Below are 17,670 nucleotides of genomic sequence, written 5' to 3' on the forward strand. Positions count from 1 at the left end.
TTTAGATAAATGTGAGGTGTTGCATTTTGGTAAGGCAAACCATGGCAGGACTTATACATTTAACGGCAGGGTCCTGGGGAGCGATGCCGAACAAAGGTGCAAGTGCACATTTCCTTGAAAGAGGAGTCAGAGGTGGGCAGGGTCATGAAGAAAGCATTTGGTATGCTTGCCTTCTTTGATCAGTGCAGAGTATAGGAATTGAGACATCATGTTGCGGCTGTACAGGACATTGGTTAGGCTAGTTTTGGAATACTGCCTGTAATTCTATTCCCCCTGCTATAGGAAAGGTGTTGACAATCTTGAAAGGGTTCAGAAAAGATTTACAAGAATGTTTACAAGAAGTTTTGAGTCATAGGGAGAAGCTGAATAGGTTGGGGCTTTTCTCCCCGGAGCATTAGAGGTTGAGGGTGACCTTGTAGAGATTTATAAAATCATGATGGGAATAGAAAGGTCTTTTCCCAGGGTCGGATGGGGGGGGGGGGGGGGGGGGGGGTGGGGGAGGAGGTGGGGGACAAACCTAGAAATCATAGGTTTAAGGTGAGACGGGAAAGATACAGAAGGGACCTAAGGGGCAACTTTTGCACACAGAGGGTGGGGCATGTATGGAATGAGTTGCTAGAGGAAGTGATGGATTCGGGTGCAATGACAACATTGAAAAGGCATCTGAATCAGTACATGAATAGGAAGAGTTTAGAGGGATATGGGCTAAATGCTGGCAAATGGGACTAGATTAGTTTAGGATATCTGGTCAGCATGGGCAATGGTTCTGTTTCAATGCGGTATAACTCTATGATTCTAATTAATTGCTTTTATTTACAGTTATTGAGCAAAATTCTTGCGGCTGTTTGAAAGCCTGGGGTACCTGCCAGAAAATACACCTGTGGACATCAGGACCGGTTTTTAAAAGAGGGACCTGCATAAAATCAAATTTTCTTCATACATACACATCAGGATAAAACAATTCCATGACAGTACTGACTGCTACAGCTTCAACGAGAAAGGAAGTGCGGGGATTGGTTTTTCTACAGCCTTTTCTACAGTGGCTGTGTTAGCTGCCACCAGCATGTGTGTAATGTGCCACTTTGAATCACATCTGTGCAGGTTATCTGGGGGATATGGCTGGAGGAGGAGCGAGATCAGGAGCAGTGTGGGATTGTATTGGGATCTGGGAGAGAACCGGGGAAGTGCAGAAGGAGGGAGGCAGAAGTGGGAAAGGGTCTCCCAATTCCTGGGCCCTCTTTGTTGCCCACCTACCACAACTTGCCTTGGTCCTAGGCTGTCTTCCCTCCTCATCCTGGGAAACTATCCCCGGTCTTGCGGCTCCACGATTGAACCCCAGTTCAACATGCATGCACAGCACTGCATTCACGCATGACGCTACATGTTACTTTACATATAAAGTCTGTGTGGTGGCATTTAGTGTTGGAACCTAGCACCTGCATAGTCCCGAATAAGTGAAAATGTATAGTTACCCACCATTGACAATGTCAGCAAACACTGCCTTTTATAAGGCAGAAAAAGATTCAAGTGACCTGACATTATTTTCCTAACTGGATCAAGAATGCTGTGCAATTGCATCTCATTCTATAACTGTGAATCAATCCAATTATAGTAATGATACAGTAATGAAATGATGGACTGAAAATCTCTGCATGGGCTGAACCTCGGAGGGTAGATGAAATCTGCCAATGAAAGTTGTAAAACTTGCAAGTTTTTATTTTTCAATCTGACTGGAAATATCCAGGGAGTGAGGGGTAGGGCCAGCTGTTTCCAAAAATGTGGGAAGAGAGGAGGAAACAGAGTCAGGGACGCAGAAAAAGAAGTGAATTAGCCTGAGCTACTCAACAACATGTCCCAGCAGCAGAAATAATCCTGGCTTTGGCCTTAGATGCTAACTGCTGATGGACCCTGAAAGATAGCAGAGTTTTGGCTACGAATCAAATATATTTGCATAACAGAAGAATGTGATTTGGCTCTTTACTCGAGTCATTTTATGCCCCTGGGGAAATTCAAATTTATTCTCAATACCTCATTCTTTTTCACTACTGTAGATATTTATGTGGTGTTTGTTTTTTCTAAAAAATAGAAAAGCTGCTTGCCTGAACAAGTCCTGGAGCAAAGCATTCCTACGAGCAACAATTCTGAAGGAAGAAATAGCTACTAACCTCTTATCTTTCATTACTAATGCCAGTTTCAATCAATGGCCTGTCATCATTGACTTCATGATTAGATAACACTCCTTTCCCTCTTTTCTTGGAGAGCCCTTTGTCATTTTAAAAGCATCTAATTACATACACCAGCCACTTCTGTTCCAATGGAAATTGCTCAATTATTCCGAGTTTTGCTTCATAATTAGGGGTTTTCATCCCTGCTATCAATTTGTTTAAATAGATTATTCTTTGAATCCCGACAGTGTGGAAACAGGCCCAGCAGCCCAACAAGTCCACACCGATCCTTGGAGCATCCACCCCACCACCCCCCCCAGACCCATATGCCTATAACCCACATACTCCTGAACACTATGGGCGATTTAGCACAGCCAATCCACCTAGTTTGCACATCTTTGGATTGTGGGAGGAAACCCATGCTGACACGGGGAGAATGTACAAACTCCACACACAGACAGTCGCCCGAGGCTGGAATTGAACCCGGGTCCCTTGTGCTGTGAGGCTGCAGTGTTAACCACTGAGCCACTGTGCCGCCCCACTAACCTTATCTTAATCTTATCTGTCAATGCTATCTCATATTCCCCTTTGCCTTCCTGATTTCTCTCAAGAATGCCCCTCAACTCTTCATATTGATTAAGATTCAATTGAACCAAACCGTCTATATCTAAAAAAAAATGATTTTACTCTTGACTAGAACCTCCTCAATATCTTTATCCATCTACTGTTCCTTAATCTTATCAGCCTTACCCTTCTCTCCAACAGGAACAAAATACCCCTGAAATCTTGTCATCAGACCCTTGAATACCTCTCGATTGTTAGATGTCCTTTTATCTGCGAACAGTCTACTCCTATCAACTTTTGAAGGTTCTTGTCTCATACCATTAAAATTTGTCAAATCCAATTAAAAGGTTTAACTTTTATGGAAGACTTATCATTGTCCATAAACATGTTGAAACTAGTAGAATTATGGTTGCCATCCCCAAAGTGTTCCCCCACTTTTACTTCAGTCACCTGCCCTGCCTTACTGCCCGAAAGAAGGTTTAGTTTTACTTCTTTTTAAGTAGGAGCATCCACACAATGACAACGAAATTATTTTTGAGCATGTGACAAATTCCTCACCATCCAAACCTTTAGCATTATGATAGTCCCTGTCAATGTTTGTAAAATTAAAATCCTCCACTATTACAATCTTATTATGCTTACATATATCTGAGTCCTCCCTACATTTGTTTCTCAATTTCTCTCTTACTATTAGGGGTCCGAAAGTACAATTCCATCAAAGTGATCTTTCCTTTCTTATTTGTAATTTCTAACTTTTCCTTAAAAGAAAACATAGTAGAAGATGAAAACAAATGAAAAAATTGTTTTGTCATGGATAATACATGACTGGAGAATGTGTGTCAATCAGTATTTGTAGGTGACGAGAATTGCTTGTGGTTTCAGAAATAGCATCTTCTGAGGAAAAATAACCAGATCTGATCTTCCTGGAGATGAAAGCGTGTTGCAGCCAGGCATTCATCAACAGGGTCACCTTGAAGATTATCACCATTTTTATTGAAATCATCTTCCAGCTGATGATTTGACTATTCAAGGCATTACACAATACAGCCTCAGTGCATGTCCTTCTATTCTGTTCCCAAGAAATAATACTGAATGGCAAGTTAGTGTTCCCTTGAAGATGGGTCTTCTCCTCCAACATTACCCATCTATTTTGTTGAGTAAAGGGCTATGGTCATAGGTGAAGGCCTCCAATGAAGTTGAAAACTACTGAGCAGGCAAGATATTTATACAAACAAGGATTAAGGAATGTCAAGTTTAGTTTTTAAAGGTTAATGGGTTACTGGAATAAAAATAGTTTGGAGAAAACATATTTAGGCCAATATATTCTCTTCCCACAATACAAATTATTTTGCATGCACTAAATTAATTGCTGAGAAGACATGGTGAAATTCTTTTGGCAAAATTAATTTATAACATTTAAACTGACGCAACTTTTCACCCATATCTTCAATCCAATTTATCCTGTATCTTCCTCAGATTCATCATTTTACTCATTTCTGAATCCCCCAATCTGAACTAGAATGAAGTCACATTTTATTTTATAGGTAACACAGTCTGGAGCTGGAGGAACACAACAAGCCAGGCAACATCAGAGCATCAGGAAAGTTGACATTTTGGGTCGGGACCCTTTTTCAGGAACAGCTCTGATGCTGCCTGACCTGCTGTGTTCCTCCAGCTCCACGCTGCGTTATTTCTCCACCATTGCAGTTTTTGCTACCTCCAAGTGATATTTTATTTGACTTCATGTTTTCTGTTCCATGCTCATTTACTTTTAGTTCCTATTCCCCCTTTCTAACCTCCCTCTTTTTAACTTGAAACTATGGCCCTCCCAATTAGAATGTTAGAGCTAAGAGTTTCAATATTGGACACTGGATTCTTCCACCCAAGGTACATTCTACATCCTTGCCACCCTCAGTCTTTCTTCCAAGTGGTGTTCACTATGGAAGAATAGTGATTTATCAGCTGAGGGGCACAGCAGACGGTAACCAGCAGGAGGTTTCTTCGCCTATGTTAATGCTGATGCATGTGACTTCATGAGGTCTAGACACCACTGTGCTGAAACCTCCGCTGAGTCTATTTATTTGATTTGATTTATTGCCATCACATGTACCTAAGTACAGTGAAGAGTTTTGTTTTGCGAGCAGTACAGGAAGATCATAGCAAACAAGGACATACAGATAACAGGGTGCTTAGGCAGATAAGAGCTTGCAACACCAATGGGACTGGAGATAGCCAGAGTCAACAATGGTTGCATCTGGGACATTATCATTCGGCCTGATTCCATGGTGTAACTATGTCAAACTGCTGTTTGACCGGCCTGTTCTACGGATCTCCCATTTTTGGCAAACACCCTTAAACATTTGTCAGCAGAGTCAATAAGGTCAAGTGTGCTGTTGTGCTTTCCAGTGTGTCTTGATCAAAGTCTGGTGATCTGTCTGGTTTAACTTTTTACATTAGACTTTGCAACAATTTTGATACAATTGCTTGGCTTGCTGGGCCATTTCAAAGGGCAGTTGAGTGTGAAATCACATTATAGTGGGTCTGACATCACATGTAGGCCAGATCAGGCTCAGATGGCAAGTTTACTTTCCCGAAGGACATTGGTGAATTTGATGGGTTTTTGTCTAAGATAATCAACAATAGTTATATAGTCATCAATTAGACTAGATTTTAATTCCTTTTTTTTATTGAATTCAAACTTCACCATCAACGATGTCAGATTTCATCTGCTTTCCCCAGCACATTAGCCTTTGGCTTAAACCAGTGACAATATCACTATGCTACTGTCTCCAGTGACACACATCTGTTTATTAAATCTTGCCAGTTAGCAAATCACCAATACATCAATCTCCAAACTCTTCAGAACATTCTGATCAGGCTCTGCTGCCTTCTCTGTAACATTCCCATGTTGCTGCCTTGTAAGATGGAGAGTTTCTGCCACATCCCAGCAACAAAGAAACCTCCTCTACTGATCAGGCTCCCAACCTGAACTGAGCCTCAGAGCTAACTTCACTGAGAAAGCCTGTTGCTCAGTTGGGCATCCTCCACAAACACTGATACACAACATGCTGCTTCACCTTTCCATTGTTCCCACCAACTGAACAAATGACTGAATACACACTAACACATGCATTGTGTACTGCTGTAACTTCTACAATGCCTAAGAGGAATACAATTCCTCTTCTCCTCAACACAGTTACACTATTTACTGTAAATAATAAAATGTGAGGCTGGATGAACACAGCAGGCCAAGCAGCATCTCAGGAGTACAAAAGCTGACGTTTCGGGCCTAGACCCTTCATCAGAGAGGGGGATGGGGAGAGGGAACTGGAATAAATAGGGAGAGAGGGGGAGGCGGACCGAAGATGGAGAGTAAAGAAGATAGGTGGAGAGAGTATAGGTGGGGAGGTAGGGAGGGGATAGGTCAGTCCAGGGAAGACGGACAGGTCAAGGCGGTGGGATGAGGTTAGTAGGTAGATGGGGGTGCGGCTTGGGGTGGGAGGAAGGGATGGGTGAGAGGAAGAACCGGTTAGGGAGGCAGAGACAGGTTGGACTGGCTTTGGGATGCAGTGGGTGGGGGGGGAAGAGCTGGGCTGGTTGTGTGGTGCAGTGGGGGGAGGGGACGAACTGGGCTGGTTTAGGGATGCAGTAGGGGAAGGGGAGATTTTGAAACTGGTGAAGTCCACATTGATACCATATGGCTGCAGGGTTCCCAGGCGGAATATGAGTTGCTGTTCCTGCAACCTGTTCCTGCAGGAACAGCAACTCATATTCCGCCTGGGAACCCTGCAGCCATATGGTATCAATGTGGACTTCACCAGTTTCAAAATCTCCCCTTCCCCTACTGCATCCCTAAACCAGCCCAGTTTGCCCCCTCCCCCCACTGCACCACACAACCAGCCCAGCTCTTCCCCCCCACCCACTGCATCCCAAAACCAGTCCAACCTGTCTCTGCCTCCCTAACCGGTTCTTCCTCTCACCCATCCCTTCCTCCCACCCCAAGCCGCACCCCCATCTACCTACTAACCTCATCCCACCTCCTTCACCTGTCCGTCTTCCCTGGACTGACCTATCCCCTCCCTACCTCCCTACCTATACTCTCTCCACCTATCTTCTTTACTCTCCATCTTCGGTCCGCCTCCCCCTCTCTCCCTATTTATTCCAGTTCCCTCTCCCCATCCCCCTCTCTGATGAAGGGTCTAGGCCCAAAACGTCAGCTTTTGTGCTCCTGAGATGCTGCTTGGCCTGCTGTGTTCATTCAGCCTCACATTTTATTATCTTGGAATTCTCCAGCATCTGCAATTCCCATTATGTCTCCTACACTATTTACTGTGGCTACTTTATATTTAAGACATAGTTTAGGGAAAAGATGGAAACAGGGAGAGTGGCTACTGTACTAATAAGACATACCTGTTTAAAAACTTAATTTTAGCCTGCAGTTTTGGAGTTAGCTAATCACTATTATATTTAAAATGAAAACGACCAAAGCAGCAATAGGTTTAATACTCAAGTACTGGAAATCCTCAGTCCTGATTTGATTCTGGCAATCAATCTGCTCAGAATTGTCATACTTGACTTTTACGAGAAATGGTAATTAATTGAAGCACTACCCACCTAAACATGGTACCGTCTCTTTAATCAACATTAGTGCACAATTTGATTGGCAATCGGGGTCTTCGTGATGTTTGGAGCGATTCCCTAATTTGACAGGTTTCAACTCCTTTACAAAGATGGCGTCTTATGGCTAACCTGACATTTCAGCTCAAGCCTCCATCTGGCCACTTCAGATGCTTTTCAGCACCTGAAGAATCTGGAGTAACCAGCTTTAGAACAAAATGAATGATTAATGCCATTAGTTGTAAAACCAAATACCAGCCAGCTATCAACCAATGAGGAGATGGTACTTTGGTGGTAATGTCACTGGTTATCAAGTTGGGGGCCCAGGCTAATATTCTGGGAAAATGGGGTCAAATCCCATTATAACAGTTGGTAGAATTTAAACTCAATAACTAATAAGTGTAGAATTGAAAGCTACTACATTAGTCATAGTGACCATGAAATGATCATTGGCTCTTGTAAAATCCCATATAGTTCCCTAATGTTCTCTAAGGAAGGAAATCTGCTGTTGTAACTGGGTGTGACTGTGCCACTGCACACTGCCCTCAAAGCAGCTGTGGGGGATGGGGAGGTTTAGAAACTGTTGCACATCTCCTGCTGGAATGTGCCTTTGCAAAAGGAAGTCTGGAGAGAGATGCAGTGATTTTTGTCAAGGTTCATCCTGCGCAGCGCTGTGACACAGAACTCTGTGCTTATGTGGTCTATTCCCTGAAACGCACAACGAAACAAACATCAACCGTGCCTGGGGGACCATCAACTCAGTTACACCCTTTGGTCTTCCACACAAGGAATTGATTTCAACTGAGTGTTGCACACTGGCACATTTCAAAGTTCGAAACTGCATGCTGCGGGGCACAGTATAGCTTGGGGCAGCTGCTGCCAAAGCACAGTGGGGAAAGACTGCCATCTAAGGGCTTCCTTGTGAAGTTAAATGGGGGTCCGTTCAGTTATTGGATCCTCCTGTTGCCTCAAATATACGCACGTACAAGTGTTCTGAGGAAGGGTCACCGGACCCGAAATGTTAACTTTGTTTTCTCCTTCACAGATGCTGCCAGACCTGCTGAGCTTTTCCAGCAACTTTGTTTTTGTATGTGTACATACAGTCTTGTACAAGTAAGAGATACCTTTGGATTGTTGCTTGATAGAGTCAAACTCAGACGTTTGTTTGTGTCGTCATATGTTACTGTACAGAACAAAACTGCTTTTGGGACTATCAATGTATATAAAGATATTTTTATGAATGAACTATATATTTGAAATAAAAGAAAGTATGAATCTAGACCCACACCAGTGTTGGTTAACTGCCCTCTAAAATAGGCTAGCAAGCTACTCAAGTCAATAGCAGAGATAGCAAGAACTGCATATGCTGGAGCCAGAGTCAACACTGTGTGGCAAAATTTCTGAAGGAGAGTCCCGACCTGAAACATCAACTTTCTTGCTCCTCTGATGCTGCCTGGCCTGCTGTGTTTATCCGGTTCCACACTGTGTTATCTCAAGTCAATGGCAATTAGGGTTGAGCATGAAATACTGCCTTTTCAGTGATGCTTATATCCCAGGAAAGAGTTATTGTTAAAATACGTTTTAATGTTCTATTGTTAGCAAGCGTTTGAATTTATGAAGTTGCAAACTAATTTTTTTTGGGCCAAGCTGTTTGAAGTATGAAATTACAAACTTTTTTTTGGATAATAGGCTTTGCTTTAGGGAATCTAGGAGTACATATGTTTGCTTCCAATGTACCAACCCAGGATCCCAGCAGTCTCTCCTTATAATGTGCTCGAAGTACTCAAGTAAAACAGTGCCACTTCATTTGCATGCCTTAACAACATAATTAATGCAACAATAACAATTAAAACAAGCAGTGAAGACCCACATAATGAGCAATGCTACAATTTAAAGATACACATTTTATCACCTTTTAAAATAGTAAATAACCAATTATTCAAATTGGAAGAAGTAGGAGCAAAGTAAGTTGCCATACACTGAAGATAACAAGGTGTAGAGCTGGATGAAAACAGCAGGCCAAGCAGCACCATAGGAGCAGGAGAGCTGATATTTCGGGCCTAGACCTTTCTACAGAAATTTTTTTTTCTGAAAAAGGGTCTAGGCCCGAAACGTCAGCTCTCCTGCTCCTATGAAGCTGCTTGGCCTGCTGTGTTCATCCAGCTCTACACCTTGTTATCTCAGACTCTCCAGCATCTGCAGTTTCTACTATCTCTGAAGATTATGTAATGTTTGTTTGGTATGATATCCTTGCACACGATTCATTAAAAAAAGCTTACATTATTGAAGATGAATGAAAACTCCTTCTTTTCTCCTACTTTGATGTTCTCTCCAATATTGAATGAGGTACTGCCCAAGGTTTCATCCATCACATAATTTGCATCCATTAAAGTTATCTATGAAGAAAATAGATCAAATTAATCAAGTCACGTATCCACTTCATAACATCAGCCAAATGCAAGCAGCTGACCATAAGAACTTTAGAAGCTTTTCTGCAGGACCTGAACCAAGCACAGAAGTTCCTTCATTGTCCATTCATTTCTTTAATGTAAATTGTGCTGCTCTTGAAAGCACTCCCTGTGAAAGGGAACTGTCTCTTTATTTATGTCCCTTAATGTGGCAGTTAGGTTATTCAACTATTAGATCAATCCTGTTCTGTCATATCTGACATCTACACATTGCACAAAGAGTCACTGGATAATCAAGAACAGAAATTCAAAATAATTATTTCCCATTGTAATCCAATGTGGGAAAAATTGGATTCTATCTCAGTATGTTATAGATTATGTCCAAAAATATAAAAGATTAAGTTAAAATGTTTAAAATTAGAGTACATTATTAACCCAGAACACTCGAGCAGGATATACATGTCACCATGTCGGACACAATAACAGAATGAACCCACCTCCCTCTCCACTGTGTCGTTTTTAAACACAAGTGATTGGAGCCTCACCAGTTTTTTGGAGAGCCAGTGAAAGCTCTCAGTGCTTACTTTTGGGATGACCTGCCAAGTTACATGCCAAGCTAGACAAACAGGAGGCTGGAAGAACACAGCAGGCCAGGCAGCATCCGCAGGAAAGGAGCAGTCAATGTTTTGGGTCTTATCCTTCTTGGTCCTGAAGAAGGGTAATTACCCAAAATGTTGACTGCTCCTTTTCTCCAGATGCTGCCTGGCCTGCTGTATTCTTCCAGCCTCCTGTTTGTCTAGCTTGGGTTCCAGCAGCTGCAGTTTTTATTCTCCAACCAAGTTAAACTCCAGTTGGCCACTTCAGTGGCCAATACCCCAAGTCCTTCCCCAATGGCAAGGGCCTTGAGGGGAGAAGTTTTGCTCCTAAAACTGGCTAAAAGGTAAAATAAAAGTCACTAAACGTCTGTGAGAAAGAAATAAGAAATATGCACGCAAAACACTTCAGTGGACAAACAACTTAGTGAGTTTAGCCCAATAAACACTTGTTATACAGAAGCATGGAATACAAGCACCAAATGCAACAAGTTGCGGGTGCAAATTCAACTTAGGTGGTATGACTTGGTGGACATTACTGAAGTAGTGCTGTGAGCCATGCAAAACTAGGAACAAAATAGAACAGGTCATAAGGTCTACTTTAAAGACAAGGAGGATGAGGGGGGAGCAGAGTCACCTTAAGTATTAAAGATTAAACCACCTCAAAGCTTTGAGTGTATATAATAAGAGGTAGGTCAGTCATGGAGACTTGACAAGTAGAGTGAAAGGATAGGTAAGGATTTATGGTTGTTGTGGGAACTGTATATTGGCCACCTTATAACCCCTTGGAAACGGTAGATTGTATAAGTACAGAGATTGGACAATTACTTAGAAAAGGAAGAAATTTAAACTTTCATATCTATTTGGATAAGCTTTTATATAAATCGGGATACATGACCCAAAAGATAATGAATTTTGTGTATGCTTCTGACATAGATATTTCTTTGCAGAAAACTGAGAATCAACTGTTAACAGGCTAATAGTTTGTGATCATGATACAGTTGAGTGTACTATGTAGTGTTTAAAAGGGAGAAATGCAAAACAGTTTCTGAGATTCTAGTACCAGGTACGCACGGCTTCAATGCTTTGAGATGGTGATTGTCATAATTTACTGATAAAAGATCAGTGTCAGCTGATCAAAAAAAGTTAACATGAAAGGGGACAATTTGCACAACTTAAGTGACAACATAGTTTTGTAAGAAAAGGTACAGAAATGCAAGGAAATAGCAAATCCTAGCAAATGAGAAAGATATAGAGTGGCAAAGAGTGAACAAAACAGATGGTGTAGTGAGTACAGAAATAAATTTACAAGGAATATGAAAGGTGATAACAAAAAAATCTCATTGCTTTAGGAAAAAAATGGTATTCAAGAGCAATCTGGGCCCCCTCCAAGCTGATTATGATGATATCGGCAATGGGTATAAGGAAACAGTAGATATGCTGAATAATTTCTTGTCAACATTCACAATTGAGAAGGAGGTCAGCTTACCACATATCCTAAAGAATGGATACGTGGAAACAGTAGATACGTTGAATAATTTCTTGTTGATAATTATAATTGAGGAATAGGTCAGCTTACCACGTATCCCAAAGAATAATAGTGAATGAGGAATAAGGATTCACGAAAATTAACATAGGCAAAGTAACAGTAATAGAGAAAATAATGGTGCTCATGAGTTTCAAGTCTCCAGGACTGGGCAAATTTGATTGCACAATTTTAAGGAAGTTCATAAGAGCATTGCCATAACTAAAATGTTCCCATCTAGCAGCCTCAGAATTCACTCAATGCAACACTGATACAGTGGCAGCAGATTGCACCATCTAGGTAACACACTGCAGCAACTCACCAAGACACCTGTGAGAGCACCAGGACCTCTATCACCCTAAGGGTCAAAAGCAAAACATGTGTGGAACACCACCACCTGAAAGTTCCCCACCATCCACACACCATCCTGACTTAATATTGTTCCTCCTCAGACTTTGGATCAAAATTCTGGGAACGGCCTTACTAATAGCAAATAAGAGACTTGGCAGTTAATGTGCTAATCGCCAGTAGCTGCCTGGAGAGGTGAAAAGGACCTGGCAAAAACAGACTGAAGAACTCCAAGTCCTGACAAGCAAAAGGGACATCTCAGAGAATTCTGTGGAACTGGGGCCATTGAGTACTTTCCCAGTTTTTGTTTCCCTCTACACATAAAACCAATGCATTTTGTCTGTATGTCTCTGTGTGGAATTTCAGAAAGGATATTTTAACTGGTAGAGCTATATAAAGGTAGTATTTGATAATACAAAAAACAAAGTACTGGAGAAATTCAGCAGATGTAACTGGAGAGAAAAACAGTTCATATTTCAAGCCCAGTTTCTTCAGAGTTGTATCGCTAACAGTGCCTTATTTCATGGAAGTGTTGTCCTTTTTAATCAGTAGAGTCAACAAATTGAAATGCTCTGACAATTTTGAGATTGCATAAGATGTAACAGTTCACAGATGATTATGGCATTTACATACAACATATTAAATCGTTAATGTACATCAATGATAATCAATCATCTATACGAGTGAAACTGAACATCCAAATCCAATTATCTGGATGGTGAAGTTTTACCTCCATAATATTCTTCTCATTTGGGTCAAGAAGAAATTCAAATGTCTCATTCCATTCTGGGTTGACAATGTTGTTAAGGTACTTGGTCCGTTTGCGGCCCTCTGGCGCCGTGGCAATGAACAATTCGACATAAGGGTCAGGAGTGTCAACTAAATAGAACATAAAAAAAGTCACTGCACAAAGATTCTTACCTCCAAAATGGTATATCTTTGATTCCTAATTCCATCATTCCACCTCATTGGAAAATATAGAAAATCAACTGCATTTTCCAGAGTGCACCATTGAGAATTTTTAATTTGGATAAATTAACTTAATAGATATTTAGTTTCAGGCTGCCAAATTGTGACGGTAGTGAATGGAATACTTTCTCTTTCACTCTTCCTACTTTAGAATTTTGACCACACCGAATTGTGGCGTTTAACGCTAGGGAACAGGACATTTCTCATTTCTGTATTAATCATAGGTGTTCAATGGTCATTCGCAACTTTTCTGATGAAGAGGCTATTTTATCCCATCTTAAACATGCACAGTGCCTCAAAGATCAAAAGAAAGCTTTTATAATGCCATTTTAAGTTGTTCCACTTCCCGTGTTGGTTTTTCATTTATCCTTTTTATTGTATATTTCTAATTCATGTCCAGATGATGCCAGTCGTGCAGGATGGAACAGCATCAATGCCGGCAGCATTATTCATTTTTAGGAGGAAACAAACAAGTTCTCACTTACTTCCTCAACTCTGTTCCAACAGTTGGGAGTATGTAATAGGAGGAAGCTAGAAGAGATTAGGGAAAATAGCTTTAATGATAAGACGTAGAGGATTATACCAGTGATGGGAGGAGATAGAGAGGGCAGAAAAACAGGCCTCAAATCAGAGAAGCAATGTGCTGCATAGCAGGCCGCTAAATAAAATTAGGGGCCATACTGTTAGGGGCAAGCTACTGGCATGGCTGACTGGCAGAAGGGGTTAAAGGGTTTTTTTTCTGGATGACAGCGGGTGACTAGTGGAGTTCAGCAGGAAGAAACAGAGGGCATTGCTGCTAAGTTTTCAGATGACACAAAAATGGGCAGGGGACAACGAGTGTTCAGGAAGTGGGGGGGGATCACAGATGGACTTCGACAGGCTAGGAAAGTGGACAAAGAAACATAGAAGATAGGAGCAGGGAGAGGTCATTTGGCCCTTCGAGCCTGCTCTGCCATTCTTCATGATCATGATTGTCCAACTCAATAACCTAATCCTGCTTTCTCCCCATAACTTTTGATCTCATTCATCCCAAATGCCATCCGGCCGCCTCTTGAATATATGCAATGTTTTGTTATCAACTACTTCCTGTGGCAATGAACTCCACAGGGTCACAACTCTTTGGGTGAAGAAATATCTCCTCATCTCCATTCTAAATGGTCTACCCTGATTCCGCAGACTGTGAACCCTGCTTCTGGACACACCCACCATCAGAAATATCCTTCCTGAATCTATCGTCTTTCGTCCTGTAAAAATTTTATAAGTCTCCGTGAAATTCCATCCCCTCTTTCATCTGCAGTCCAGAGATTCCAATCCATAGTCAATCTCTCTCAATATGTCGCTCCCGCCATCCCTGTAATCAGCCTGGTAAACTTTCACTGCAGTCCCTCGAGAGCAAGAGCATCCTTCATCAAAAAAGGAGACCAAAACTGCATGCAATATTCCAGGTGTGGCCTCACCATGGGCCTGTATAACTGCAACAACTCATCCCTGCTCCAGTACTTGACATCTCTCGCAATGGAGGCCAACGTACCATTTGTCTTCTTTACTGCCTGTTGCACCTGCATACTTTCCATTATCAACTCATGCACAAGGACACCCAGATCCCACTGCACACTCCCCTTTCCCAATTTACAGCCATTCAGTTAGCAAACTATCTTCTTGTTTTTGCTTCCAAAGTGAGTAACCTCACATTTATCCAAATTATACTGCATGTGCCATTGATTTGCCCACTCACCTAACCTGTCTGGATCATGCATCCTCGCCATTGTTCACACTGCCATCCAACTTAGTATCATCTGCAAACTTTGAGATGTTGTATTTTATTCCCTCATCTAAATCATTCATTTTCACTGTGAATGGCTGGGTTTCCAGCACCAAATCTCTGTGGCACCCTGCTAGTTAATGCCTGCCAATCTGAAAAGGAGGCATTGATTTCCTACTCTTTGTTTCCTCTCTAGCAACTAGTTTTCTAATCATCTCGGTATACTTCCCCCAGTCCCTTTCTAAGAATTTTGCACAAAAATCTCTTATGCGGGACTTCGTCAAATGCTTTCTGAAAGTCCAAATATACCACATCAATGGGCTCCCCTTGTCAACTCTACTAGTTACACTGTCATAGAATTCCAACAGATTTTTGTCAAGCATGATTTCTCCTTCATAAATGTATGCTTACTTTGTCTGATCCTGCCACTGCTTTCTAAATGGTCTTCTACAAAGACTTTGACAATGTGTTTAAGAATTTTCTTTACTACCGATGTTAGGCTTACTGGTCTACAATTCCTGTTTTCTCTCTACCTCCCTTTTTGAATATTGGAATGACCCTGCAATTTGCAGGGACTGTTCCAGCGTCTACACAATCATGATGGTGACCACCAATGCAGATGGAATATAATATGGGACAGTGTGAGGTTATGCGCTTTGCTTGAAAGAAGAGGCAGAGACTATTTTCTAAATGTGGAAGGGCTTCAGAAATCTGACGTCTAAGGGACCTGGCAGCCCCGGTTCAGGATTCTCTTAAGGTTAACCTGAAGGTTCAGTTAGTGGTTAGGATCGCAAATGCAATGTTAGCATTCATTTCAGGAGGGCTAGAATACACTTGCAGAGATGTACTCGTGTGTGTGTGTGTGTGTGTGTGTGTGTGTGTGTGTGTGTGTGTGTGTGTGTGTGTGTGTGTGTTTAAGGCTCTGGTCAGACCACATTTGGAATATTATGAGCAGTTTTGGGCACCGTGTTAAGGAAGGATGTACAGTTAGCGAGTTTTGAGAAGATTTGTAGCTCAGGTTGAGGTTCTGGATGTGAGTTTGCTCGCTGAACTGGAAGGTTAGTTTTCAGATGTTTCGTCACCATTCTAGGTAACATCATCAGTGAGCCTCCGACGAAACACATTGATTTGGAGCCAATCTACCATCCCCTGAGAAAAAGAACAGGAAATGACATCACCAACACAAGGAAACCTAACCAGGTAAATAGAAAGCGGGACATAACACCAGCGCTTCGTCGGAGGCTCACTGATGATGTTACCTAGAATGGTGACGAAACGTCTGAAAACTAACCTTCCAGCTCAGCGAGCAAACTCACATCCAGGATGTACAGTTGTTGGAGGGGTCCAGAGGAGGTTTACAAGAATGATGTCAGGGATGAAGGATGCTGCTATCTTCAAAGTCGCCATGTACGTTCAACACAACACAGTCCAGTGCAAAATTCCATTTTTTTTCAATGTAAAAGAATGAAGGTTGCTGTTTTGAATGCATATGAAAACTGTGGCTGAACAATTCACTTTGCAAGAAAGAAAACAGTTACAGGGTGACTTGATGGAAGTCTTTAAAACAATAAAGACATTTGCTGGAGTGGATATCGAGAAGTGTTTCCTTTTATAGACTACTGGATAACTAGAGGCCATCAATATCAGTTAGTTACCTGAGAAATCCAGGAACTCAGTATCACAATGAGTGACTGAAGTGAGTAGTACAGAAACATTTAGGAGGAAGCTAGATAGGAAAGTGAGGATGAAGGTAATCGAGGATTATGGTGATGGATTTTCATAAAGAAAGATTTTGCAGAATTATGGTGCATGGAGTATGGGCTGCTTGGACCAAATGGCTCATTTCAGAGTTGTATATTTGATGCAAAATTTACCAGTTAATAAAGTTAAAGGCATGAGATTGCATGTTGTAAGTCTGACTTTGCTAAAAACATACTTCTTGTTTACTTAATAGTAGAAGAATCTGAATTGACCAATGAGCTCACCCAATGTTTACTTAAGAACTGGACATAATAGAATAAAAGACTACATTTTACATGGTGTAATGATTTAATGTGTAGTGCATCCTCTATCTTACTTTTACCTGTGCCACAGATAATTTGTTTACATAATGGAAATTTTTATAACGAGCATGCATTTCCTGTCGGTCACATTACAACATTCAAATATGTGTGTCACACATAACAAGGCATGCTAGAATATTGAAACACATTCATTTGGCACAAATTTGATACAGAAGCCAGAATGTTTTGCAAAGTCATCATAAAATTACAATCACATTGTCAAGGTGGTGATGATAAGCTGTGACAATAATTAGGTTTTGTCCAATGTTCACTCAATAACAATTAAACATCGTGGCCTTAAAGGGGCACTACTTCCCTCAAAGCAGAATGATGCACACCTCGTTAATGGCTTCAAAATGTCTGCAGAAATAGTCTACCACCTCACCAGTTGGACTATACCAATAGCACCAAATAGGTCATAGAAGGTCAACAGCCCAGCTTGTACCTTGCCCTAGTACTTTATCATTCACTTCCAGAGCCCATTTTTCACTTCTGACATAGGTCAATTTCAATTTTACTCTGTGCAATGCCACTGCAGATTTGTGACTTACATACAGTATTTATCTTTGCTTGTATTACCTCAAGTGCTAATGTATTCAATAAAATATGATTCTGCAAAAGAATTCCAAGAATCCACACCACTGAAGTTTGGAGCT

General features: G+C 41.4%; 1 protein-coding gene across 2 annotated transcripts in view; it reads right to left on the reverse strand.

The window, feature by feature from the left end:
* Positions 1 to 17,670, reverse strand: part of LOC125456152 (cytosolic phospholipase A2) — a 126,352-nt gene that overhangs the window by 60,229 nt on the left and 48,453 nt on the right. For both annotated transcript variants that reach the window (XM_048538937.2, XM_048538938.2), the window contains exons 4-5: positions 12,951 to 13,099; positions 9,626 to 9,742 (exon numbers count right to left, since the gene is read on the reverse strand). In XM_048538937.2, the coding sequence (XP_048394894.2) occupies positions 9,626 to 9,742; positions 12,951 to 13,099 (266 nt within the window). The remainder of the gene's footprint in view (positions 1 to 9,625; positions 9,743 to 12,950; positions 13,100 to 17,670) is intronic.

Source organism: Stegostoma tigrinum, chromosome 8, assembly GCF_030684315.1.
Source record: "Stegostoma tigrinum isolate sSteTig4 chromosome 8, sSteTig4.hap1, whole genome shotgun sequence".
NCBI lineage: Eukaryota > Metazoa > Chordata > Chondrichthyes > Orectolobiformes > Stegostomatidae > Stegostoma > Stegostoma tigrinum.